At 44.5% G+C, this 26,782-nt stretch overlaps 6 protein-coding genes across 7 annotated transcripts; 2 read left to right on the top strand and 4 right to left on the bottom strand.

Moving 5' to 3' along the window:
- The first annotated feature begins 896 nt into the window (after window positions 1–896).
- Window positions 897–3,157, top strand: LOC100835768 (bifunctional bis(5'-adenosyl)-triphosphatase/adenylylsulfatase FHIT). Its single transcript, XM_014901970.2, has 4 exons — window positions 897–1,142; window positions 2,242–2,388; window positions 2,619–2,717; window positions 2,798–3,157. Exons 1-4 carry the CDS (start codon window positions 918–920, stop codon window positions 2,912–2,914), a joined length of 588 nt encoding a protein of 195 aa, XP_014757456.1. The 5' UTR covers window positions 897–917; the 3' UTR covers window positions 2,915–3,157.
- Window positions 3,158–4,618: 1,461 nt separating this feature from the next.
- LOC100835459 (protein LURP-one-related 5) lies at window positions 4,619–5,946 on the bottom strand. The gene is made up of 2 exons (XM_003577077.4): window positions 5,479–5,946; window positions 4,619–5,344 (listed from the first exon to the last, which is right to left on the bottom strand). The coding sequence occupies exons 1-2, from the start codon at window positions 5,752–5,754 to the stop codon at window positions 4,850–4,852; spliced, it is 771 nt and encodes a 256-aa protein (XP_003577125.1). The 5' UTR covers window positions 5,755–5,946; the 3' UTR covers window positions 4,619–4,849.
- Window positions 5,947–7,294: 1,348 nt separating this feature from the next.
- Window positions 7,295–8,979, bottom strand: LOC100835150 (protein LURP-one-related 5). The gene is made up of 2 exons (XM_003577076.4): window positions 8,587–8,979; window positions 7,295–8,095 (listed from the first exon to the last, which is right to left on the bottom strand). Exons 1-2 carry the CDS (start codon window positions 8,908–8,910, stop codon window positions 7,634–7,636), a joined length of 786 nt encoding a protein of 261 aa, XP_003577124.2. The 5' UTR covers window positions 8,911–8,979; the 3' UTR covers window positions 7,295–7,633.
- Window positions 8,980–9,511: 532 nt separating this feature from the next.
- LOC100834842 lies at window positions 9,512–10,104 on the top strand. Its single transcript, XM_003577075.3, has one exon. The coding sequence runs from the start codon at window positions 9,518–9,520 to the stop codon at window positions 10,082–10,084; it is 567 nt and encodes a 188-aa protein (XP_003577123.2). The 5' UTR covers window positions 9,512–9,517; the 3' UTR covers window positions 10,085–10,104.
- Window positions 10,105–15,044: 4,940 nt separating this feature from the next.
- LOC100834543 lies at window positions 15,045–15,766 on the bottom strand. Its single transcript, XM_003577074.4, has one exon. It carries the CDS (start codon window positions 15,673–15,675, stop codon window positions 15,250–15,252), a length of 426 nt encoding a protein of 141 aa, XP_003577122.2. The 5' UTR covers window positions 15,676–15,766; the 3' UTR covers window positions 15,045–15,249.
- Window positions 15,767–17,564: 1,798 nt separating this feature from the next.
- LOC100824444 (probable serine/threonine-protein kinase PBL8) lies at window positions 17,565–22,494 on the bottom strand. Of its 2 annotated transcripts, XM_014903103.2 has the most exons (7): window positions 22,089–22,148; window positions 20,700–20,776; window positions 20,442–20,517; window positions 19,808–19,943; window positions 18,909–19,045; window positions 18,676–18,799; window positions 17,565–18,406 (listed from the first exon to the last, which is right to left on the bottom strand). In XM_014903103.2, the coding sequence occupies exons 1-7, from the start codon at window positions 22,113–22,115 to the stop codon at window positions 17,958–17,960; spliced, it is 1,026 nt and encodes a 341-aa protein (XP_014758589.1). In that variant the 5' UTR covers window positions 22,116–22,148; the 3' UTR covers window positions 17,565–17,957. The 2 variants fall into 2 exon arrangements, with proteins under 2 accessions (XP_014758589.1, XP_003579009.1); XM_003578961.4 differs by having other exon boundaries at window positions 20,442–20,776; window positions 22,089–22,494.
- Between the last annotated feature and the right edge of the window lie 4,288 nt (window positions 22,495–26,782).

Raw genomic sequence — 26,782 nt, 5'->3', positions numbered from 1 at the left:
TAGGAGAGATGGAGTCAATTTCTAATGCTTACTGCAACAAATGCGCAATTAAATTAAGCGGCTAGCAGAAAATAATTATATATACTGATGCGAAAAAATATATGATATAGTAAAACGAACTTGTTGTCATATATCACTGGTGGTATATCGAATGAGGCAATGAGCCAGCTGAGATCTATCGGTCGATGTACATAATGTACTGCCTTTTCTTCTGTGGATGCAAGTTAAGTGGCAGCTTCCTAGCAGTAACTAAAGTTCGAATAAACTACTGTAATTAAGACAGTGTGGGCGGTGAGATTAATTATATCATCGAGAGTACTAGCATAGTGGTAAGTAGTCAACGCGGCAGCATACGTGTTTGCTTCTCCACTTTATCGGCCGCCAGTGCGCGTGCGTCGCATATATACAAACCCATCCATCCATCACAAAGTCAACTGTATGCAAATCGATCATTTTCATCGCCTAACTTTCTGTTATCGAAAATAATTGCACTAACTCTAGTTTATCCAACAAATTTAAAAGAAGAATGATTAGGGCTCGCCCGTTAGCGGTTAGGTTTTTCGCACAAACCCCTTCTTCCTCGTGATTCGTTTTATACAGATCCGATGGTTCATATAACTGTTGAACAAATCACTGCCACATATTTCAGTCGGAGCAATTCTTTTTGAAAAATAATAATCCTTTCAGGGTATATTTTGGAAAATTAATTACATGTTGTACTCCACCTGCAAGCGTAGGCAATGATTTGTTTATTTTTAAAGAAATGCAGGCCTAGGCACATAGAAGCCCAGGCCCAGCAACGCAAAATCCGCATACTCACAACGAAGACGGGGCTAAACGGGCTACAAAATAAAGGCCCAGTTACCATTCGAAGGCCATAACTCACCCCAACTCGGCGCTCAACTCCGTCTTCTCTGATGCTTCTTGGGCTCCGCTCCGTCTCCGTCTCTGTCTCCGTCCTGCGCTCCCGAGCCCTAACCCCGCCGCCGCCGCGACGCCTGCAGCGGCCGCGCGCCATGTCCTCCTCTGCGCCGGAGACGGAGGCGTACAAGTTCGGGCCGTACAAGATCGACGCGAGGGAGGTGTTTCACGCCACGCCGCTATCCTACGCCATGGTCAACCTCCGGCCCCTCCTCCCTGGTACGACTACGCTGGAGCTCCTTTTCTCTTTCAGCCCCGTACTACTCAGCCACTACGAGCGCGACTGGTTTATAGACTTCGGTTCTGACTCAGTTAGCAAGCAAGTAGTAGGATAGAGCTATGCCTGCCACTGTTTAATTCAGGTTCCTCCATTTATATTCCCCTTCTTTTACTCTATTGATGCAATGTAGCGACCATAAGTGCTATGAGATCCAATGTTCTGTTTGTTATATTTAGCAGTTCATGCAAACCACCACATCACTAATAATTCCATCAGAGGCTTCCTCTCGATGACAACTAGGGTCCTGGGATTATTGAGGGTGCTTTCGACCTTGACAGTGTTTTGTTACTGTTGCACCTGTTGGTAGTATAGCAGCTATTTATGCTTCAATATTTTGCATATTTAGGCCATTCTGTATTAACCACTTACCAAATCTTACTCTGCAGGTCATATCCTTTATTTTGGTGAAGGCACTGAGATTTACAGTTGAATGCTATTGACATGGCTGCACTCTTGTTTTTCCCAGACTCTTAGTAAACCTTGCTTCACTTGCTTGTTTATGAAAAACGTACAATTCCAAACAAATACACAGTAGAAAACAAATATTAGAATCTGAAAATGATTATATGGTGTGTGTTAACCTTTTCCTTTCAAACTGATCCGTAAATTGATAAAATATGCATGGCTAGTGTACATCTGGATACAAAGAATGTCACAAGAAGATTATGCTTTAATTTGGTGTTCATAGAAGTGAATGGTCCATAAAAAATGGTTGAATCATGTCTGGTTGGAGTTTGTTTCATACCGGGTGGGCTGATGACATTACATGAGCACAATTATTTTTTCACCTAGAGTATTATCTTTACCGTCGTGTTTCATCACTTCATGGACTCTCTAGTCTACCCAAAAGTTTAAGCTGTCGAAGAATGGTGTTAGTCTACTCATACTACAACGTTTACCGTGAGATACATCTACTTTATGGTATACAACTTTTTCTTGAGGTCCACATCTTTCATTTTTTAAGTGTAGAACATCTACTTTCAGCTCAAAATTTGATACTGAAGATGTTATATCATCATTTTTTTTCTTGACAATTCATACATGTCCTTGTGTGCCCCAAGCGTGAAGTGAAGCGATTTGCTGATCTAAGTTCTAATGAGACTAGTGATTTATGGGTTACTGCAAAGGAAGTTGGTGTACAACTGGAGCAGTATCACAAAGCTTCTTCGCTTACGTTTGCGATTCAGGCAAGTCTGTATAATTATGCAATGAATAGCTCATGCGTCCAAATTCTAATTCATACAGTTCAAAGGGGATTACTGTGTTGGTTTTGCTAATGGGATCCAGAACAAAATAGACCAGGCTAAGCACCAAAACTACACTTACACTGTTATATGAGGCTTGCGATCTGCTGCTGATTACCTTTTAATCGATGGGGGGAGAAGAAGCAGGTGCTCAGTGTTAGCTATTTGTGCAGGATGGTCCTCAAGCTGGCCAAACAGTTCCACACGTCCACATCCATGTGATCCCAAGAAAGAAAGGAGATTTTGAAAAAAACGATGAAATATATGACGCGGTTCGTTGACTATGTTTGGCATCCATATGATCTATTATGGTATTTTATCACATGATTCTTACCGTTTTCCTATTCAACAGATTGACGTGAAAGAGAAAGAATTGAAGGAAAAGCTTGACCTGGACATTGAAAGAAAAGATAGAACCATGGAAGAAATGGGTCATGAGGCCAGCGAGTACCGTGCTCTTTTCTCTTAGAAGATGTGGTTCTAGGAAATTGTTCTCTGATTTTAACTTTCAGCTTTCCCAGAAACAAACCTTCAGCACTATCTGTTCTGTACTGTAGCTATGAAAACAATTATTTTCTACTGACTTGGTGATGTCTGCTCTAAACTGATGTAGTGGTTTACTTGTGTTCTATGTAGTATGGGATAACAGTTGTTTCTTGGGAGATACATTTGTATCTGTTTCTCATTTTCTTTATTTGGATCTGTTGTGAAAGGGTACCCTTTTTCGTTTTTAAATTAGATATCCATCAGTTATGGCCTTTTGGATACTGATGGTTCACTCATCTCAAACAGGCATGTAAACTACAGGCGAGTCTTTCAAACCGTCAAATGTCTGCATTATTTCTTAGTTTGTAAGGTCAAAATCCTGCACGATACTAAAAACTATCATGGGCAAAGCATTTATTTATGAATTACGTGTGCCACAGGGTAGTGGCTGAATCTTAACAAAACTGGTACACGTGTGTTTAGACATTCCATGACTGGCTATGTAGCCTGGTAGGTGTAGAGCAATTTTTTGTTTTACACTGTAACTATGCAAATGTGGAATGGCTGATGAAATCTGCTAATATAAGTTGTCGTCATAGCTATGGGGACCAGCCGTCCAGCCTTTGTGAGGCAGTGCTAACTGCTAAGGTTACTTTCAAAATGAATTAAGTGTATAGATCTCACCTGACCATAGTTTCTTTAGGTAGAAAACTGTGTCTATAATTCATTTTAGAGCCTAAGAAGTCACCCCTGCAGCACAGCTGACAGCCTGATAGTTTCCACAACATTGTCAAAAATGAATTCATACACTTAGTTCAACAGATTCTTGATGTGGACTGGAAGCTCTGTATGTGGTTCTTTGCCAATGTGCTAAAGTTTTATTCCTTGCACGCAAGAATCGCTGATAGTTTGCACAAGATTGGAAAAAATGAATTCATATGCTCTGTTCAGCAGATTCTTGATGTTGACTGGAAGCTCTCTATGTGGTTCTTTGCACACAAGAGCACGGACTCTTTACAGCGGTTTCTCCGCGTGAATTATTCTGGCACCAGGCTGTCGCAGAAGATGACTTGGGTAATTGGTTAGACCTAAACCTCCTTCCTTTTGCTGATTTATGCTTCTGGAGTCTGTCTGGGGCAACTTTTGTTCACTTTCATCTTTTCGCTTGTGGAGTCTATCTGGGAACTTTTTGTTCTTGTGGTAATACCAAGAGGACTTTCTGTCGTTTCGGTGGATCGATGCCCATTAATTGCTGGATGCCATGATATTCATGGAATGGTAGTAGGATATGACAACCACAAGAACTAATTCTGTACCCGCAAAAAAAAAAGAACTAATTCTGTCTCGGTGTCCTAATAACAGATGGTGTGTTGCCATCTTTGCCAAGTGGTGAAGAGATAGAAGAAGATGAAGGTGCTTTTATTGCATAATGTGTTTGCCTTTGTACTAGGTAACCAGCACCAAGTATAATCTTTGTACTATGTCATAGTCTAAGTCGTGTGTCCTGGAGTGCCTGGCATGGCAACGGATGCTGTCCCTGTGGTTCAGGTTCTTCTCTTTCTCATCAGGTATCCTTGGTCAGCAGGAGATGCCGGAGGATCAGGTGCATGGCAGAAGCAACTAGTTGTACTACTATTTTGCTTGATTTGATTTTATAGCAGCCTTCTTTGCGCATCTGCGTCATATATTTGACTGACACAACCAAAGATTATTTACAAAATGGAAACAAATGTCAGCAGCGAAGAACTCAAGCTCATAAACAATACTGTAAGAAGGAACTAAGATGTAAAGGATGCTTGCATTTGGTTGGTCTGAATTTCGAGGTGAAGCATCCAAAGAATTGTCAAGAATGAACTACTCGACTATCATCTGAAAGCCTTTGAATGCCTCACTATCTCAACATGAACTTTAGCTCTAACTACTGCCGGGAAGAGCACGCCATGGGCGTGTACGGCCTCCGGCAGATCCTGTCCAGGACGACGACCATCGCCATGACCGTCGCGGCATCGACACCCGGTCGGACCACGAGGCTGAACACGTCGTCCCCTAGCGACACCGGCCTCAATGTCGCCACCGTTGCCGGTGAAGTTGGACCGGCTTTCTTCCTGGATATCCGTGCCGCCTCCTGGCCGTCGCTCCCGGTGATCTTGCAGCTCCTCCTGGAGAAGCTGCCCTCGATCCTGAAGCTCGGCGGAGGAGGAGACCGGCAGCGGCGCCTCCCAGACGATGAAGACTCTGGAGAAGAAGGAGACGATGATGACATGTAGACCTCTGCCTCGTCGCTGCTGTGCAGAGCCGAGCACCTCCTCATCGAGAAGAGCTTCTTCTCCGGTGCCGGGCAGCCGCCTTCCGCTGATTCCACCGGCGCATCAGCAACTCTGTAGCAGTTCCACCGGTCGTGCAGGCTCAGAATCTGCAAGTGTCAAACAAAAGTGAACTGAATTAAGCTCAATATGTTCAGAAGAATGAACTGAAGCTCAATATTCAGTTCCATGAATCATGCACTTGGTGGGAGAAGCTCAAATATTCATAGGAATGAACTGTGACCTGTGGCCTGAGGGAGAGGAGAGGGGAGCCGCGGCCGTCCATGAGGAGGATTTCTCCGGCGAAGGCCTTGCAGCGGCGGCCGTAGTTGTCGACGCGGAAGGCGAGCCGCCCGCCGGCGTCGTAGACGGAGAAGCCGTCCGTGCCCTGGAACCCCATGCTCGACCTCTTCCACACGGTGTACACCTGCAGTTCCGGCGCCGTCGCCGTTGAAGAAGACGACACCGTGCGGCCATGGTCGCCGGCGCCGCGGTGATTGGAAGGGTGGATCCTGCTCATGGTAGCTAGATGGGAATTATGTATGTATGGTTCTTCAGCAGTATATATGTATAACCATGGAGATCGGTCAGCAGTATATATGTATGGTTCTTCAGCAGTAGATTGTGATGGGAATTATGTTCTTCAATTCCTGGCTTGCTGCGTGTGGATGCTGATGGATGGATTGGAATGGAGACGACCTGGCTTGCATGCAATGCAATGCAACATATACTACATTAATGCCCACTAGCCCATGTGAAGCCCAAACAAGCAGCCCACTAGCTAAGCTCTTCCTCTGAAGAAAAAAAAAACTTTCTCAATTGTCTTCTCTCATTATTCTCTTATAAGATACTATTGACTATTCTATTGCAGTGAAAAAAATAATTCATGCAGTTGTGGTACTTTGTTGTTTGCCTTTTGGTTGATCATTTCAGGAGGCAATGGCATCATCTATTTTGCCCGTGGAGGCTGGGAATTGTTTTTTCTTCTGGCGCAAGAGAGGTACTACAAATTTTTGTCATTTCCGTTGGCATGCAAGTCACCATGATTCCACTTTCAGCTGACTAAAACAAAACGAAATGACTAGTGAATACAAGACGGCTCTGCTTCATGCCAAATTGCCAATATTCCCTTGACATTGCCCAAGTTCCTGACTCTTCTGATATTTCGGTGAAAGGAAAAATTCTCTGTACGCGGAAACACAAAATCATTTGTCTTTCTTTTGCAGTATATTCCCACTGTCTTCTGAATCATCATTCTGACGGGGATCGCAGAGGGAGTTAGCCATGGAGCGCATAAAGCGAACAGTTCTGCTTCTCCTTCATTGTCATTGAAAGAGCAAGACCAACTGCTTCTATTTTTGTTGTTTAACAGTAAACTAAACACCAGCCTCTCACTAAAAATTACACTCAATCTAAGCAGGGGCCTCAGACGCCCCACAGTTTTCAGAGATGTTTTCATAATTCTTTGCCTCAGATTGGAATGAAAGCACGCGCTCTCAATGATTGCGCGTGTGAACTAGTCAGCTTTGTTCTGCATATGTTGCCAACGGTGACAGAGAAGTCACAGGTTTCTCTGCTAACATTCGACTGACTTTAGGTCATCAAACTTGGGTCATTTTTGTCTTTTGCACTGTCCTAATTGAAACTTTCTCTGATGGTACTTCTAGTTAATACAACATGATATATACTGCCACGAAAGAATACTAGCTAGTGCATTATGGTTTTGATTCTTCTGCTAGTTTGGTAAGGCAGAAATTCTGAGCGCACAGAAACACAGCCTTCTTCTTCTGAATCATTCTGACAGAGATCCAAGGTGAAGCGAATGGCTCTGCTTCGCCTTCAGCGAAACCATCTTTTATTCTCTTTTTTTCCTCTTAAGAGTGGGATTAGTTACAGAATACACTCCATTTCAATTTCTGCCTGTGTGAATAGTCACTCGTATTGCTCTGTATATTTTACCAAAATGGCAGAGAAGTCACATGTTTCTCTGCTAACATTCCACAAATTTAGTCCATTTTTTTGTCTTTTGCAATGTCCTTGACACTTTCTCAGATGGCACGTATAATTAAATTCAACATGATACTGACATCAAAGGACAATAGCTAGGAGACTAATGGGAAGGCAAAGGAAGAGAAATTCCAAGTCTGAAATTCCAAGGACAATGCTGACACCATCTATGGGATTTCATTATGCACTGCAATGCAAAAAAGAAGTTTGTTTCACTTTCAGCCACCTGACAGCTGCAATTAACCGAACAACAAAGAGTTTATCTCCACCGGTTCTTTACTTGCTTCAGGCGACTGCCACTTGAACAACTGAAATAAAAGGAACGTCTTCTATGTTTCTTCCCAATGTATGAAAAACAAACAAACAGAGGCTCATCCTTTGTTGACCACAGGCTATGAAGAGCACATCAACGGCGTGTAGGGCCTCCGGCAGATCCGGTCCAGGACGACAACAATGGCCATGATCGTCACGGAATCGACCCCTGGCTGCACCACGAGGCTGAACACGTCCTCGCCGAGGAGCGTCGACGCGCCGGCCTTGTTGTCATCGCCCGCCCCAGCCTTCTTCCTAGCAATCCTGGCCACCTCCTCACCGTCGCTGCCCCTGCGGATCTTGCAGCTTCTCCTCAGGAAGCAGCCCTCGACCCAGAAGCTGGGGCCGCCATGATCTGAAGCTGATCTGTCGGCGGCGGTGGTGGTGCAGAAGAACACCTCTGCTTCACGGCTGCTCTGAAGGAGTGCCGAGCATTTTCTGACCGAGAAGAGTCGCTGCGATGATCTTGCACTCTTGCCTTGGCATTCGTCTTCTGGTGATGCCGATCTGTAGCAGTTCCATTGGTCGTGCATGCTGATGATCTGTTACAACAGAACATGATAATAATTAAATTTGTTTGTTAGCTTCCACACTCGGACCACTAGCTGCATGTACTGATTTTCTTGGCGAGAAACTGAAATGAGGCCAAGAATCTGGTCAACGATTTCGATACTACCTTTAATACAGTCGAGTTCTTTTGCTGTCTCATGCATCTGATAAAGGTGAAACTAAAACACATACATGAATGCTGCAGTTAAACTAAGAAGTTGTAGGACGCAAATGATCATGGATATCAACAGAGGCACTAGTATGTGTTCGTTGATGAAATCTTTCGAAACGTAATGTTCCTAAATAAGATATTCGATCCAGACATCATCCTCCAATCCAGTAAATAAATAAGAAAGAACGAAAGAAACATAAACCAAGAAAAGAGGCCATCTTTTCTTGATGCGCGGGCAGGCAATACCGCAAACAGGTCGCGCGCATGAAAGTCCCCCGGCCCAAAACCACCGTGCGAATGAACTGAACTGACCTGCGGGCGGAGGGAGAGGAGCGGGAGGCCGCGGCCATCCATGAGGAGCAGCTCGCCGGCGAGGAGCTTGGGGCGGCGCGAGTAGTTGTCGACGCGGAAGGCCAGCTCCCCCGCGGCGTCGTAGGCGGACACCCCGTCCGTGCCCTGGAACCCCATGCTGGACCTCATCCACACCGTGTAGGCCGCCGCCGCCGCCGCAACAGTAGTACTACTACTAGTGCCGGCACAGCATCGCGCCGCCGCCGCCGATCCCGAGGCCGAGGCCGCCCGCCGCCGCCTGGAGGAGGAGGGCTCCGCGGTGCCGTTGGGGTGTATCCGGCTCATCGATCGGCCGGAGGCGGTCGATTCGATGCGATCGAGGAAGGAGGAAGAAGGAAGGGAGGGAGCGAGGCTTTTGTTTGGCTGGGGGTTTTATATGGAAAGCCGCCGGCCATTGATGGAGATAGCTAGCCAGTGGCTCATCTGAGAGTGATTCTCAACCGTCGATCACATCAGATCAGATCCGATCGCTCGGTCCATTGGCGTCCTACATGCAACCGATAGAGAATCTGAGATGTTTGTTACCACCTGAATTAATGCATCCGTGCATACGCGTCGATTTCAAAAACAAAATTCGGTCTCTACTGCCTTATTTTTCAAATTTGTCCGTGCAATGTATTCTCGGGGTTTTCGAGTCCTGGCCACATAATAACCGACGAAGTATGGTTGTCTACGTGGCGCTCAAACAAACCACACAATTCTTGTCTTGATGTCGTATAACATGCATTTAGGCATGCCGGAATTATCCCGCCCCCGTTTTAGTAAGAAGATAGCACGGTCAGATTCCGACGTTGTTTGCCCATGCATCCGCCTCTCTAGCTACCTCGATCTCCTTGACACAAATAATTCTCTCCATAACATTGCTGCCATGCAATTAGGCCGGCGATTGACGATGGCGCTAGGCCTCGCCGCCGCGCTAACCATGGCGTCCTTTCTCGCCGTGTCAGCTGCCGCCAGCGAAGGCCTATCAACGTCGACATACTACGTGGCCGTGGAGAACAAGCTGCCGGCGGGCGCGGGCATGGACCTCGTCTGCCGCGCGCTGGGAGGGGAGCTCTTCACCGAGTGGAGCGTCGTGCCCCGGGGCCACATGCCAAAGGGCGGTCGGCGCGTGGTCGAGCTCCTGGTGGATGGCGAAGGCCGGTACGCGCAGGTCGTCTGCAGCTGGGCCTACCAGGGCAACTATGTCGGCGGCATGTCGTTGCTCGATTCGCGGTGGCCGGAAGCCAAGGGGTGCCGGAACCCTAGAGCTAGCGGCGGCATGTGCCGCATCGTGTTTGAGGATGACAAGGTGCGGTTTGAAGCTCCTGGCGGTGGGACGCGTGTCATTGGTGACTTGTCTGTGAAGAGGTGCCATGGGCATTGGCTGGTTTTTAGCACGGATTGCAGTTATCCGGACCATCCAAACCCTTATGCTGGGCGTGTCTTACGCAATGCCTTGGAGTACTTCGGCGTGTGAATAAATTCATTGATTGATTAGGGCTCTTCTCGATAGTCGGTAGATTGCACTAAAACCACGACAGGTATTTAGCAACGGAGGGAGTACGTCTCACGGCCAACCTTTTTTTTTTGCCCAAAGCAACATTTGCCGTCCATCAAAATATCGACGTAGCTAACATTAATAGCTTCATTAGAAGTGCATGCTAAGTGTATAGTCTTGGTAGGACACTTACATACGTCAGATCTAACTAGTACATCAACGTACATTGTTATAGCTAGGTGCGTTGGGAGCATGAGAGACTTTTGGTTTCATTGTTGCTCGAGGGAATAAATCCAACATCTAAAAAATGTTGTAATAAGTGCTTGCATAATCTCTCAAGTCAAGTATATGCACAACACAAAATTGGACAACCGTGGTCTTTTTTGACCGTGCAAGCAACTAGATTTATTTCAAGCGTAAAAAAATTATTGCTTGATTTTTTAACAAACAACTATTTTTTTATTTGGAATATCAAAGTCATAGACATTCATGCATGCATGCCACTGGTGGATCATCAATCGAGTTGTTGCATCAACAAAACCTCGATCTTCTAGTGACGATCCAAATCAATATGCATGACTAATTGACTATAGGCGACTAGCTATAGCACACGGTCTCCTTTTCCTTTCATTCTGCGTTGTACGGAAAAGTGCGTCGTGACACTGAACAAGTTGCATGCATCCAACTTGTTTAGCACAACTTGTAAATTTGCGCATGTATCACTGCACCAAACCTAAACACCCACTGCAATCCACTAACATAGCTAGCTAGCTAGCTAGCTAGGTTTTTCATCTGCATCATCTTTGCATGGATGTATGCTCGATGATCAAATCAATGGAATGTAGATGCCATGTTCTAGCTAGCTAGGTAGGTGAGAACGCGGCATCACCTGATCGAGGAATCTCTTTCGCTAGATCAAGAACAATGTATTAATCCTAAATGCCTCCGATCGATCCACTGTTTAATTCACATGCAGGGATACATGGCTAATGACAAACATACAAGCTTCCCAGCTAGCGCGTCACTAAAATCACCCTGGACAACGCAAACGACACCAGATTTAGGCTAGCCGAGGCTGCTGACAAGATTAGGTACGTAGTTAGCTAGCTTTTTCTGACGGACGCTACTTTTCAGTAGTAGGGCCTGCGAAATGTGAGTGTGTTGTGTTCTTCTAGGTTCTAAGAATGGATTCCATTTCCGTACAAGCTAGCTATCTATCAATAGCTAATAAGTTGTGATCTTATTGGCAATGACTTTCCGGATGAGAGAGGACGGAAGCTTCTAAGAATGTGTGTCTGTGAGAGTGTCCGTTCTTCCTTTCCACCGTAGATGGCACTACTGATCCGGTTGATCGGATCTGATATTCTGATCTGACCGATGCAATAATGCAACGGGTGGTCACGCTAGCTGATCCCGAATGGAAATCAATGGTGGTGTACAACTGTTAATGCATGCATATATGCATGGATCAATCGATCATCCATGAGATATTTGCTGCCAGCTGCATGCCTCGAATTCGATCGAAAAGCAGAATATTTGGTGTCTGCATGTCGAGTCTCAAGTAGTACTTGCTCCGTTACAAATTAACTGATGTGAATTTGTATCAGTTTCTAGCTTAAAAAACTAACCAATTAACGGTGGAACATCATCGTCGATCGAGCTAATTACAAGTTGTTTGCATCAAAACCGCATGCAGCAAAGAGTAGAGAAATTAAACTACTATCTATATAGTGGAGTGGCTATCAAAAATCAACATGACTAGGCGACTAGCTCCTAGCTACATCGATCACCTAGCGCGCGCATATATTCTCTATATACTTTTCGTGCCATGTACGGATCGAAAAAGTACGTCCTGACACTGAACAACTTGCATGGCTTATGTATGCTTGAGGGGGATTTTGATTGGATCCTCGTCGATCCACACACGACCCTGCAGATTCTGATTTGATCGACCCCTGGACTAAATGTCTAATTAAACACCCGCTACAAATCCACTAACATATTATATACTCCATATATATATATGGCCGTACGTATAGTACGTAAGCAAAAGTAATTTCTTCTTTTTCTTAAAAGAAAAGAATCCTTCTTCTTCTTCTTCTTTTGGACAGCAACCAGTCTAGCTAGCTAGCTAGCTAGCAATGTACTCCCACCAGTTTATGAAAACACCACGTGCATTTTGGACAAAGTCTCAAAACTTTGGCTCCCTAGTCCCTATACGAGTACTACTTGAATTCAATATTAATTGATTAATCTAGCATAAATGCATGCATGTATAATTTACCTCAAACTTTTTTACATGGACTACATATATATGCACATGCAACGAAGAATCCATGGACTCTCGAGTGACGATCGAAGACCATTAAGGCGAGTGAGAACAAGGCATATCACCTGAGGAATCTCGATCGATCTTTTCCTAGAGATCTGCAAGAACAATGTATTTAGCCTCTGAGATCCACTGTTTAATCCACATGCATGCAGGGACGATCGATGGCTAATGACAAACAGACAACCCTGGACAAGGCATGCAAAAACGACACCAGATTAACTTAATTAGCTAGTAGCTACTGACAAGATTAGGTCGAAGAGGAATTTCTCATTTTCCGATCATGAACAATTAGCTGCCGGGTGGGCCGCCAGTCGCGCTCGCTCGTGATGCCACGCTAGTTGCTGCCCTTTTAAGCACGCACGCATGCACAAAACAATGTGTGATCCTAATCAGCATCACTCACTCTCTCGCTCTTTAAGCTCGATTACTATTAGTTAACCATATATAGTCCACAAACAAGCAATGGTGGGTTTGGTGTGTTCATCGAGATCGATTGGCTTATGCATCGGCGAGATTAGGGGAGCTAGTTAAACAACCAAAATGGGGGAAAGGACCGTACTTACTTGCTCTTTAATCTTCTGCAAGTTGCAATTACGAATTTAATTAACCATTGTTCTTTGGAGATGGAAAAAGGCAGCATGATTAGTGTTCGAGAGTGCAATGTGAGTTTAACTCTCTCTTTTCTCTCTCTTTCTTTTTTGAGTGTAAACTCTCCTTTTTGTGTGGGGGAGAATAGGTTCGTGCATTTTCGATCTGAAACAGTTGTTGGGCTTTATTATCCCACTGGGCTGAATTTGCAAGATATTGTTCCCTATAACGTTCGGTAGGAGGCCCATTGGGAGTGGTAAGTTGATCAGTTCTCTGAAGGCTTCATTTTTTTTTCAATTCTCCCTCTTGATGTTAGCGAGTCAGAGAGGCTCTGTTGGAAATTTTCATCGAGGTTTCAGTAATCAGGTTAGACCTACGGTCTTACGGTCACGGGCACACACAAGGCTGTTAGAAATGGCGTATATATGGTGATTATAATTTCACATCGAAACCGGCAAAATGTGATTCCATTAGTACCCTATATATTTTGCATCGGTTAATTGAAATTAGGATCAACAGACAGAGAGAAGATCATCAACTCAATTGGACAATTGAATAAACGAATAAATGAATACTACATCGATTACAAAGTACTAGTACAAGCTTTGGGTGCAGTGCACACACGATCAATTAAGCGGCTAGCTAGTGTGCCTTCACTGACGCCGGCAGAGGAACGGTCATGCCGGTCCCGGCGCGTCGAGGGAAGACGAAGGCCGGCATCGGCAGCGTGCTCGGCTCCGGCGAGGCGACGACGAAGCTCGGCCCAGAGAACACCGGATGCGTCCTGCGGGGCGCCGCCGTCTCTTCCATCGCCGTCGTCCTGTCCTCCTTGTCGCCCGTGTGGCTCTCGGCGTCAGGAAGTGCGTCGCGAGCCTTGATATTCTTGTGCGCGTCCCAGCGATCGGCGGAGGACGACATCGAAGAAGACGACTTGCTGCTGCTGCTGATGGGGTTCTTGATCTTCTTGTTCACGTCCCAGCGCGCGCAGGAGTCGGCGCGGCCTTGGCTTGCAGTGCTGCCGGACGAAGAATAAGAAGAAGCAGGGCTCCTGGGGCGGTTCTTGTAGTTCTTGGCGCGTCCCAGCGCTCGACGGCGTCGGCTCGGCCGGGGGTTGGAAGCCGCCGGCGGGATGATGATGGTGATGCTCATCGGAGGAGCAGGGGTCGGGAGCAGGCCGGGGAGAAGCGCCGCGGCGGCCTTCTTTGCTGGGGGCCCATTGGGCTTATGTATACAAAGCTTGTAGAAACCGAAGCGTCCATTTCTTTGTGGGCTTCACACACGCAATTTGGGTAGGTTTCACTCATGCCACAAAGACGGCCCATATATCGCACCGATCGAAGAAGAAGAGTTAGTGGAGTGCAAGCTAGCTTAGAACAGAATTAACAAAAGAGTTGCATATACATTGATGTCCCATCTCCATCTGCTGAACGATCCAATCTTGATTTTGATGCCTAGTTTGTCCTGTCGGGTGGTCTGATCTGACAGAGCTACGTGCGTGCGTGCCTTTGTTTCAGCAGCACTAGTTAATTTAAGTTCCGGGCTGACTGAAGCTGTCTGACAGTGAAAGACAAGAGAATGTTTTGCAGGTACGTTGCAGGCGGCAGGTAGCTTCGTTAATTTCCTCGTGCTGATCGACTTACCAAAAATCAGCATCTCGAGTGGCAATGGCAACGGGTCAGTATCAATTTCAGGAGAAGAAAAAATAAGAAATATATAGCAGTAATTACCATCTACCAGTGAGTGACCTGAAAATTCGTCAGATGAACGTAACGTGGCTTTCACAATGTTAGGCAGTTCTTCGAGAGAGTCAAACACGACAGCAGCCACCGCCTCACAAACCGGCAGCCATGCATCCATCCATTCACCCGTTTTGATTTCTCAAAATTCAGATTACGTCAGTAAATTTTGTTCTTGTTGTTGTTGTTGTTGTTGAGGAATCTAACCGTCAGTAACAACCAACTACAGTAGATGTTAGTAATTCGACGAGCGATCGATTCGATTGATAACGTAACAAACAAATTAAATTAACGATATGATGTTTCTTTCATTCACTGATTCAGGGTCGATCATTGGCATCTTAAGATTCAGCGATATATGAATCGAACGAAACAAACAATTCGATCGGATCAATCAAGAATTAGTATCAACGAACATGTATCGGATCGGATTTATATCAATAGAATGGAGTAAAATTGCTTTCATTTGCTAGAGTAGAGCGATCGAGCTAGGGGGCCGGCTGCTTGGCGGGGCAGTCGTCGTTGGTGGTGCAGCCACAGGTGCGCGGCGTGAAGGCGCAGGTGCCGAAGGGCTTGCCCGGGAGGTTGCAGTTGATGCCGTAGCAGCACTTCATGTCCACGCACCCCGCCGAGCTGTTCGCCGGCGGGCAGCACCGGCACCCCGTGCACACCTCGAACGGCTGGAACGCCACCGTCGCCGCCGGCTCCACCTTCTGCTCCTTCTGCTCCGCCGCCGGAGACGAAGACGACGACAGAGTTCGGTACAGCACCCTCTTCTCCGGCACGTACGAGGAAAACTCCGGCGGCGACGAAGAGCCGCTGGCCATGGCGACGGCGGCGGATAATTGGAAGAGGAGGATAAGGATGAGGGAGGCGGCGGCGAGAGGGACGCGCCCTGGCGGCGGCGGCGCCATGTCTGGGGTTAGGCCAAAGCTTGGACTTTTTCTTTAACGCCGATCGAGCGATCCAAATGGGGTTTGACGAGATGCCAGCACCACGTACAAGAATATATATACGTGTGGACTCTCACCTGTTTGTATATTTATTTTTGCGCGTAATTAAAAGAAACTGCCAAATAATCAAATCAAATTAAGTTCATAAAGCCATGCCAACAAACTGCAGATCAAATTGAATTGATCATCATCAAGCCTCTAACCTACGATAATTAATTGGTAATAACCAGCAATGGTAGTACCGAAGAAGGGATTACATGCATGGCCGAAGATTTACCCGGAGCACCACACGTGTGCATACGTCCTTAAATGCACGATTGTGATCGAGGAAGCTTCTTTTTTGGTTTTCCACAGTGGGGAAAAGAAGGAGCATATATATGAACAAAGGCTGAGAAAAGGTGCAAACATTTCCAAAAGAAATCGACCGATTGATGGCAGCCGGTGTGGTTTGTGCGTGCCAGTTAATGAGAGTGACTGATGTCCCGTTTCCGTCAACAAAGGGGAATGAATTAACATACTATATAATTTCTTCTTTAAGTATGTGATTACGTGATTTAAGTCGCCTTCAAACAAACAAAATCCTATTATTACTAGCACAGTAGTAGTGCATCTGTTCAGAATGCAACAGGGTGTGTATATAACTTTTTAGATTGCTTAGATCGTACAGTTAATTAGCACCATTTAATTTGCCTTGAAGAATATTTTTCGAAACTATAGTAACCCTTTTATATTGAAGGCAAGAAACGTCAGGCCACTAGTAATCTGAACTTTGATGACACATTGATCTATTATCATGCACAGACGACCTCCAAATAGAAATCAATTTAGAGTTTTGAAAGATTAGCTGGAAAAAACTTCATGCTTGTAAAAAATATGAATAATAGAAACTTAGGCCTCTACATTAAGAATTATGGATGCACAAAGTTATTTTTTAATATTTTTCCACAAATTATTAATGTCATTTGTCAGTAAGTTAGAGGGATAGTATTGACCTATGTTCCGAAAATTCCCTCCCATTGTGGAAGTCCAATGTCTTTGACAAGGGAATATTATAATTCACCAGCCCCCTGATTTTTATGATGATACTACTTAGCATTATTGTCCTTTTCTTTATTCCGGCGTATTGCCTAAATTAGTCAGCTTTCCATTCGCCACTAATTAGCAATAATGCACCATTTTTAAGGACCATATACATGGTTTGCCTGGCATGAGATTTGGGGCATCAAAATTCTGAACACCATACATCAATCAACCGGTGACACTTGTTTTAATTTGGATGCTCATTCTGTCTGCCCCCCATGGATAGATTCATAGATAGATAGTGTTCTTCATTATTGTCCCTGAAAAAGCTATCCATCGCTTTCATTTGCCAGAGCTTATCTGGCTCGCTCCACGTCACGCATTCACTCACACAAAACCACCACCACGTAATGCGAGCGATGATGGCGACAACGACCATGGCTCGTTGGCACCATTGAATTTTAGTAATTCAAATCGAATTGATTGAGAACGACTCGCCACTTCGAAAAGTTTCTTCGTTTTGCTTCCTGAACAAACTGTCTCAACACTTTCTTATGCCTGGACAAATTCGGTTATGGGGTCAAGTCAAAATTGTTTCCTGTGAAAATCCTGCGTTCCAAAGCGACCTGGAGCAGAATCATGGTGGTTATGCCATGCTAAAGATTGTTGTACTGCCAGTGAAGTTGAGGTTGATTACCTACCATTACTCAGCAGTGACTGATGCTAATGAGATGCATATTATGACAGGAACTTATGAACCAGTATAGCAGCAGTCAGAGAGTGGAGCTTAATCAATTGCTCACTGCAAGCAGAAGCTATGCAACATAAAATTATCAGACAAGAAAATCTCAGGAACTTCTCTAATTTTATTTGTAGCTGCTTATCATATGACAGAAACTTATGGAGCACAATCCCAGATTGAGATATCTGAAAAAAGAAGCTCCAACCTGTGACGGTACTTCCACAGTTCCATAGTCATACTATTGCGAACCAACCACTCTTGGTTCAGCATTTCATTTCCAGGGATTAAACCCAGCCGGTTTCGGCGGGGATCATTCGGTCAAGGATACCGTAAGACCACCGCGAAAATTAGAGGGGCCTTACAAGCAGCAGAAACAAAAGGCAGCAGCATTGTGCGGATCAAATTTACACATCGAAAAGCTCGTAATGTACAGCTGGATCTACTGCAGCAGTGGCTAAACCTGAAACAGCAGATGTTGTGATCACCTCACCCTGCATGCCGGGACAGCGGGGGAGCACTTAGGGTTGGGGATGGCCCTGCAGTGGACGCTGTTTCCTGTCAGCCTGCGGTGAACTCTGTAGTCGGGCAGGCCACCGACATGAACAGCAGCACCATCGCTTCCACTGCCGCCCTGCAGCGGCTCAAGAGTCTCAACGACATCGCTCATGAGGGGCCTGGCCTTGGGGTTCTGGCTCAGACAGTAGTATGCGAGGCTGCAAGCCTTGTGAGCAGCTCTGACTGAATACTGTCCCTCCAGTTTTGGGTCAATGATCTGGAGGAGTCGCCTCTTGTCGCTCAGCTTGGGGCGAACCCAGTCAACCAGGCTGTGCTCTCTGCTGGGCCGGGACTTGTCGATGGACTTCCGCCCTGTCAGGAGCTCGAGAAGGACAACACCGAAGCTGTAGACGTCACTTCTGGCAGTCAAGTGACCTGCCATAAGGTATATTCATGAGAACTCGCAGAGATAGACAAACATTGCATGCTCGCGTGTCATTGGTTACACTTTGCTAGAAAGTAAAATACTATCTATACTGAAAAAAAGAGCACATGGTATATACTTATGTGTGATCAGATCTCAGCTCATGTAGTAGCTTTTGCGACTGCACAATGCGACACTGGGAAACTCATAACCAAACAGTTTACTGGCATCGCTTACGGAAATTAGTGACCAGAGAAATTTTAGGAAATGAGGGCAGTACCAGTCATCACATATTCAGGGGCAGCATAACCATATGTTCCCATCACCCGTGTTGATACGTGGGTCTGATCACCTTCTGGGCCAGCTTTAGCCAGCCCAAAGTCAGACAATTTAGCAGTATAATCCTGTGGACATATAATTGTCATTACGACAAACATAAATGCATTTCCAATGGATATGGAAAGAACTGAAAAGGAAAAAAAGGAAAGACGTGGGAAATTAATGAATACTAACAGAGTCCAGGAGAATATTTGAGGTCTTAAAATCCCTGTAGATAACAGGTCTTTCAGCATTGTGGAGACAAGCTAACCCTTTGGCAGCTCCCAGTGCAATAGACATCCTTGTAGCCCAGGGCAATGGAGTAGCCGTCTCTGAGGAGGGAGGAACCAGAGATTGAGTCAGCAAACTTTTCTCTGTGTCATATATAAGTTCATAGCAAAATGTGGGGCCAATAACATTATGTCCATATACTCTTATCAACCAAGGGAACCAATCTTTGCAGGATTTAGATTTGTCTCTTATAAGGAATAAACAGGAGTCACAAAAGGTCAAACCAGACAACAGAAAATTGGCAGCTGGCACACATAACCAAGCAAACCAGACAGTTTACCAATTAAAGACCGCTCAGGTTGCTGGACTATGGCCAAGTTAGCTGAATAATTAACAGGTAATATTTGGTAAACTGGATATAACTCTTTTTTCCCCAACAATAGCACAATAAACGGACCACATTCAGCTGCAGAAGTGCAGCACAGTTGGATATGAAAATCACATGTTTACTGGATAATCTCCAACGAGAAAAACCTTAAAAGTTTGTTCTAACACTTGTTCAAATACCTGCATCGATTCTACCAGCAGCTGTTTCCAACAAGCCTGAAGCTTATTTTATATGCCAAGTGGAACTTATTCAGATATTTGAGATCATGGCAGAGCAAAGATGCCTATCACTACATGGCAGATAAGAAGTTACATCACACTGATAGCACTTGATAGAAAAACAATGTGCTTGCATCGCTCACACTGTGGATTTTTATCGGTGTGAATGGCATTAGAGAGAAGGGATTGGGAGAAAATGTGTATAATTATGATGACAAAGAAACTCAGTAAGTTGCAAAGAGTAGTAGAAGTATTACTTCGAAGTAAGTGGTTTTCCAGACTTCCTCGAAACATGAACTCGTAGACAAGCAACCTGTGGTCATCTTCACAGCAATATCCAATCAACTTTACAAGGTTGGGATGCCTTAGCTGCCCCAGGAAATTAACCTCAGTCTGACCAAGAAACAAAAAAAAGAGAGTAAATATATGCTGTTGCTTGTTCTGAGTATAATAGTACTGTTAATCAAGAACAATAATGAATGAATGCGTATAGTGACCAAAAGCATGACTTGTGAGTTATGAGCTACGCTTGTATTAGTCAGATCCCTCGTATTAACTTTCCCCACTATTTATTTATAATGCATACCCAAGAAAACGAGTCCCATTGTAGCTTATAGCGAATCATTCAGATCAGGCATGCCAAGTTTGCAAATTTTCCATAGAGTCAACTCGTTAGTTGTTGTTTTGGAGGACGCTTGTTATCTACATGAGCATGAAAACATGGGGATGGATATGAATGTTCCATACATACCTAGCATCTGCAGATATCACACAATAACATGCACAACTAAGATATGTCAAAGTTCTTATATTAATTATTAATTTTCCGCATTTCCATGTATGTAAACACTAGAAAGAATGATAAATACAGAATAACTAGGTTTTACTCACAAGCCATTCTCTGTGCCCTTGATGTCCATCTTTGTTGAGCACCTTGACGGCAACAGGCAGTGATTTCAGACCAACCCTGACATTGTCATCTATGTAACCCTTGTAAACAGTTCCAAACCCTCCTTCGCCAAGAACATAATCGGCACGAAAGCTCTTTGTGATAGTTTCCAGCTCAAACAACGTGAAGGCAATCACATTGTTGTATATGGAAATGTTCTCGGCATCTTCGATTTTCCTAGGTGTTGGAGGATCACTTACATCAGATGAGGTCCGTGTGTGCTTCCTATCTGCAAGGGCATTCTTGGTGGAATGTTGTAACAAGTGGAGCTGCTGAACTGAAGACGTAGCATTGCAACAACAAGAAAGAAAAGGGAGTTCAGGTTGTTGCCAGTTATGCATCAATAGGATAAATCTTACAAGATATTATGACATGAAAAAGGTTAAAACATAAAAGAGGAAGGTCTCTCACAACACTAAAAAAAAAGGTCTCTCACTAAACAACTAGCCATTTTTCCTCAAGAAAATAAATGAACAACTAGGCATTTTAGAGAAAATTCAAATATTCGGTTTATATAGACAGTATAAGCCATGAAATTCAAGAAAAAAATTGATTCACATGATATATGTGTTTTAACTTTTATGTGTACTTAGTTGGAAATTTACAAGGAGATTGGACCATCAGCACTTTTTCTTGTCTTCTTGACAAACACTGTTGGAGGAAAGACAGTTATTCTCCTGCTGAAACATCACCTTCATATGTTTAGGAAACTCTTTGTAACATGAGAAAAAAGGTAAACTGAGAAGTGGCAATTGCTAGCGCCCGTTAAAGACCTTTTTCCCTAAAAAATATTTTGGAGTGTAAGAAGAAAAAGGTATGCAAATTAGTAACAGTAAGGAAACAGAACCAGGAGACCAGATCCACTGCACAGTTGCATTCATGCAACAGAAAATGGGCCCGGATTGCTTAGGATGCAACTTGCAACTAGAAGAGATTATGTTTATTCAACGTGCAGGATCATGGTTCCTTTCCGTGCAAAAAGTTGAAGTCAACAATACACAGTGATGAAGAGCACACAGGAATTGCAGCCCCCAATGAACACAACCTATAAAATAAAGAAGCAGGGGAGAATGGCAACTTGAGCAGAAAATGCAGAAGACAAGAAACCACAGATCAACATAGTAGAAATATCAGAGAAGAGGAACCAAAACGGGACTTCTTAAGGACCGAGGAGACACCAAAAACAAGACGATATTTTGAGCAAATGCAGATTCTAACCCAAAATCCAAATCCTCAAGTCCTCTTTTCACCAAAAATAATTATTCTGACATTATGAGAGAAAAATTTCAGACCAGAAATCACATTAAGTTCCAATCCAAATCCTTTTTTTTTTCACGAAACCGATACTAATTTTGGCACCAAAATCACCAAGCAGAAGATCCTAATAAACAGGACGCCACCATCACAAGTCACAACCGACGCCAAGACTGTTCCTTTTTTGGCGATTCCACGACTAATTTCCAAAAACTATGGCGCAATTCCCGAGATCCCAGCAACCACCGACACCAGACAAGCATCGGCCGGCGAGAAATCCCCAAACGGAACCATGGAATGGGAAGGGGGGAAGGGGAAGGAGGAAGAAGAAGGACCTTGCGCGTGCGCGGCAACGACGGCATTCTCCTCCCGCGTCCCGCAGTTCCCCATCTCCTCCCTCCTCCTGGTCGTCGTCTAGTTCGTGTTGCCCAGCCTGAGCAGCCTCTCATCCTCGGCCTGCTGGCTTCATGCCATGCGCCTCCTCGAGAAGAGAGGCAGTGAGCTCTTGGGAGAATGAAGCAGGGCAACAGTGACAGGGAGAGATGTTTGCTGCTGCTGCTGACTTGCTGTGTGGAAGACAACAGGGGAGGCACCGGCGTCCAGCACCGGCACCGGCGGCAGCAGAGGAGCTCTGCCTTAAACCGTTTGTGTGAGATGAGTGAGAGACTGATGAGTGATGATGACAGACAGACAGAGATAGTGTGGTGTGGTGGTGTCCTGAAACTGTACTGCCATTTCATTTCAACCCATAATAAATGGGTTGGTAGTAAACTCAACCTTTTTCTTCATTGTTTAGCTTTTGTAAGCAACCATCTTGCAAACAAAAGCTGGGTTTTTAAAAGAGAGCAATCTAACACTTTAGTCAAATCAAAATATTTGCTAAAAGAAAATAATCAAAAAATTGTACTTCCTAGTGGAGTAGCTCCATGCCCACTGCTCATCGACACGAATTTATGGCAAACATTTTTCACTCTTGTAGCCAATCTACTAGCCATGAATGCAATGGCCTCCCAACTCTCAGCACACAACTTTGGCACCATGCATGTGGCTTGCAATAAACAGAACATATGTCCACAGGCCACAACCAATGGAAGAAAATAACTCAAAAAATTACTCTTTATTTCAGAAAATTACTAGTACATTGGAATTGTCTTAAAATCAAACTTTGACGATTTTGATCGATTTTGTCATAATTTTTTTAACATATGCAGCACCAAACTAGTATAATTAGGACTACTTCAAATAGTATTTTCAAAGTGCATTTTTTTATGTTATATATGTTGGTATTTATCCTATAGATTCGATCAAAGTTTACCACGTTTGACTTGGGACAACTTAAAACATATATACATTAAGAAACAGTGAGGGTACCGAATAACTCGATATAATCATTCATAGTATAATTAGAAAATTTTATCAGTTGGGGGGAAATTACAGATAAATTATGTGTAAAAGTCATTTTAATTAAGATTTTTAAAAATAAATAGGAGGACATTTTTCCTTAATTGTTTCTCTTTGTTTCATGATATCTTACCAAGTGTTTGTAAAAAAAGGTGGGTCACACACGAAAAAAATAAATCAAAATCACCATCATCCGAGTGATCCCTCATCCTGCTGACAAGGGCTGCAAAATCAATAGCTTGTAGAAACAGAGCCTGTATACAGTTGACTTCCCGGATTTGTTTGGAAATCGAGTACAGACGTACCAACCATGAACAGAGGGATCCACCACCTCCAAAAGATTCCTCTTGATGGGACTCTTTACTTATGTTCTTTTCTTTCACACAAGTAACCAATCTGCTCATGAATTAACAAAGAGAAAAAACAAGTTGATAATTTTATCACTTGATTTTCAGCTACTGTGTGGGTCCCAGTGTCACATGTAATTAAATTTGATTTTCATTTTAATAGAAGACATATCTGAACAAGACATACGTGTGTAGATATATTCCGGCCCAAAGAAGTTGAGTAGGTAGGGGAGAAAGAGATAAGGTCGGGTCGGATCTAACATGGCATACGACAAATGTGCCACAGATGTTAGAAACACTGTCAAACATATAAAATTTTGAAAGATTTTGATTTCCTAAGAGTTGTGGTTTTACTAAAAAAAAATGGCACAAGCGTGTTTTTAGTTACCATTGCCAATTGAATACGTGATTCTGTGAAATTTACTCTCCGAAGAAAGCCCCACACATGGATCGACATTGTGTTTTCAAAGGTAACTTAACTCCAGCAAACTAATTAAGCACTTGAATTAATCAAGCAGGAGATGGAAGAGTAGGAGAGGCCGGACCACAATCCAGAGACATGCATTATATTGCCTGTTGAGCCGTGGCCATGCGCACATGTGATCGATGTGCATGGAATCGATCTGCTGCTGGTCTGCTCTGCATGCACGCACGCCTCACCCACACGGGTGTAGTGTCGCTCGCTACCACACCAGCAGCATTAGCTAGCCAAGTGGCAGCTGAGCAGCTCACTCACTGTCACTCTCTTTCTTCCCTCTGTGCTGAGAGATCCCACAGAAAGGGGACGCATGTGAGGGGAAAAGGAGATACAGCAGCAGGAGGAAGAAGATCTTCTGCTCGAGCTGCCTTGGAATTACCAAAGCTTGATTCATAAAGCTACCTTCCTAGTTAACGTGCAGGGCAGGGCAGGCCACCACGTTTCACCGAAAAGCTGCCGCGGGCGCATGCCGTGAAAGAAGAAGAAAGACTGAAATGAAATGAAGTCCAGCGGCGGTTAGTGTGGTGTCAGTCTCGGTTGTCAGTGGCAGAGCAAAGGTGGTAGTTATGTTAGAGCATGTCTAGTAGGACACTAAACAGTACCCTTACTCCAAATTTAGGAGTTTAAGGGAAAAAAACCTTTTCCAATCCAGCAGCCGCCTAAACAGCCCCCTAAAATTTTTAGAGTTCCTAAATTTTGCCCCCAGCCCCCAATCTCACGGGCCAAGTAGGGGCTCCTACTCTCCAACTTCCCCCGATTCTTCTTCCCCACGCGTGAGTTCTTGCTTGGATGCACGTTCTGTCCGGCCGAGCGCTTCCCACCACCGCCAAATCCAGCCGGAGTTGGCCTCCTCCTCCCCCGCGGCCTGCCTACGCCGTCCTCCTCCTCCACCGCGGCCTGCCGGCGCTGACCTCCTCCTCCACCGCGGCCTGTCGGCGCCGACCTCCTCCACCACAGCCTGCTCTCTCTCCCGAGCGTCGCCTACCGCCTCCTCCTCCTCCCATGGGCACCGCCTACCGCCTCCTCCTCCTCCCATGGGTGCCGCCGACCGCCGCCTCCTCTCACGGCCGCGGCAGGCATCTCCTTCTCCTCCTCTCCTTCACTGCGAGGGCTGAAATTGGTGGGTTTTTTTATTTTGTGTTCAAATTGGATATGAATCGATGAATTAGGAAAATATGTGTTGAAATTGAATGGATAGATGTTGAATTGGGCGATTTGTGTTGAAATTGTGTCGAATTTGGGTTGGTCAATTTTGGTTTAATATATGAGATGTGAATGAAACAGGGACCGTGATTTAGAGGCTCCTGCTGGAGACAATTGCAATTTTTGGGTCCCTATTTATGAGGACTAGCCCCTATTTGCAAATTTAGGGGCCCTGTTGTGGACTATTGCTGGACATGCTCTTACCCAGGGACTGAGCTTGAGCTGTGAGCAATTGAGCATGCATGGAAAGGAGAAAGGGAACGACCAGCCTATGCATGTACAGTACGATAGAGGAAATACAGACTAAAAAGAATGGTCGGTCGGTTACATTTTACGGTTAGTGGTAAATGCCGTATATATGGAAGAAGAAAAGAAAAATGACAGCTGCTGGCCACCGACTAGGTTTGATTTGCTGCGTGGAGCAACTGGAGCTAACTAAATAAATTAACGGACGGTTTCATTGATTGATTTTATTTCTATAACGATTTGTTTTTTTAAAATTATTTTCGCTTCCTAAAAGTTTGCAATGTGCAAATTCTGGTGGCAGCAGACCTTATGCACCGTGAAAAACGAAGAAAAACTAAGATTTCGATGACCTTTTAATTTTCCCATGTTTATTGAGTAGTTATTTTTCGCAATAAAGGTAAGCACACAATCGATCACTATAAGGACCAAGGTTACGCACAAGGACAAGCTACAAAGGGGGACCAAGAGAAAGCTAGGCTATATAATACTACATTAAGGAATCAATTACGAAGAAGATTAAGGAATCGGTGAGGGGTTAATGAGTAGAGTACGAAGAAGATTGAGAAATCAAATACAGTACGTACGTGGTAAGTACGCATGCATGTGGGTGAAAGTGCGTGCGTGCACATGCATTTGGATCCAAGTTAACTGTCCTCGAGTGGATCTTAATTGGGATACGTTTTTCTACAGGATCTTGGGATGCGTACTCCGTATAATCAATTAACTAAGGTGCCGATTTTTAAGCAAAGTTCTCAGGTGCTGTGCTGTGCGTGCACGCTCATCAGCTAAAAGACAAGCCGTGAAATCAGCCGAGACGACCATCCAAGTAAGAAAAAATCCCTCTCGTTCAGACCTGCGTACGCGTGCAGGTGTACGACTATGTGTTAGTTAAGACAGTCAGACAGACAGTCACATGCATGCAAAGATCGTCGATCAGGCAGAAGATACGATATCGGAGATGTTGTTTGGCCCTTGGGATTTTTTGGTGGGGTGAAAACTGATCCAAGGGTTCCTCTTCATTGATTCTCAGGATATTAAAAACGTGGCAAACATAAAATGCGGACGCTTCCTCCTACTCCATTGTCTTCAGGAAACAAAACGGCTTGCTAATTAAGCTAAACCAGGGCACCATGTTCCCAAGTCAATCTTGAATTTCATCTTGAAAATATCACAAAGCTAGCTACTGGAAGCATCTCTAAAGTCAACCTTATACAAAGCTCACCAGAATGACTTTAAGCTGCTACACTTGTATGCTTTGCTTTGCCGGTTGCCTAATTCAGATGTTAATTGGAGACACAAAGCAGGAGTGGCTGAGGTTCCTGTCATTACGTACACGAGTAGTAATAACAAGTGA

This window comes from Brachypodium distachyon, chromosome 4 (genome assembly GCF_000005505.3).
Source record: "Brachypodium distachyon strain Bd21 chromosome 4, Brachypodium_distachyon_v3.0, whole genome shotgun sequence".
NCBI classification, from domain to species: Eukaryota; Viridiplantae; Streptophyta; class Magnoliopsida; order Poales; family Poaceae; genus Brachypodium; species Brachypodium distachyon.
The sequence above is the reverse complement of the archived record's forward strand: the minus strand, read 5'-3'. Positions and strand labels throughout refer to the sequence as shown.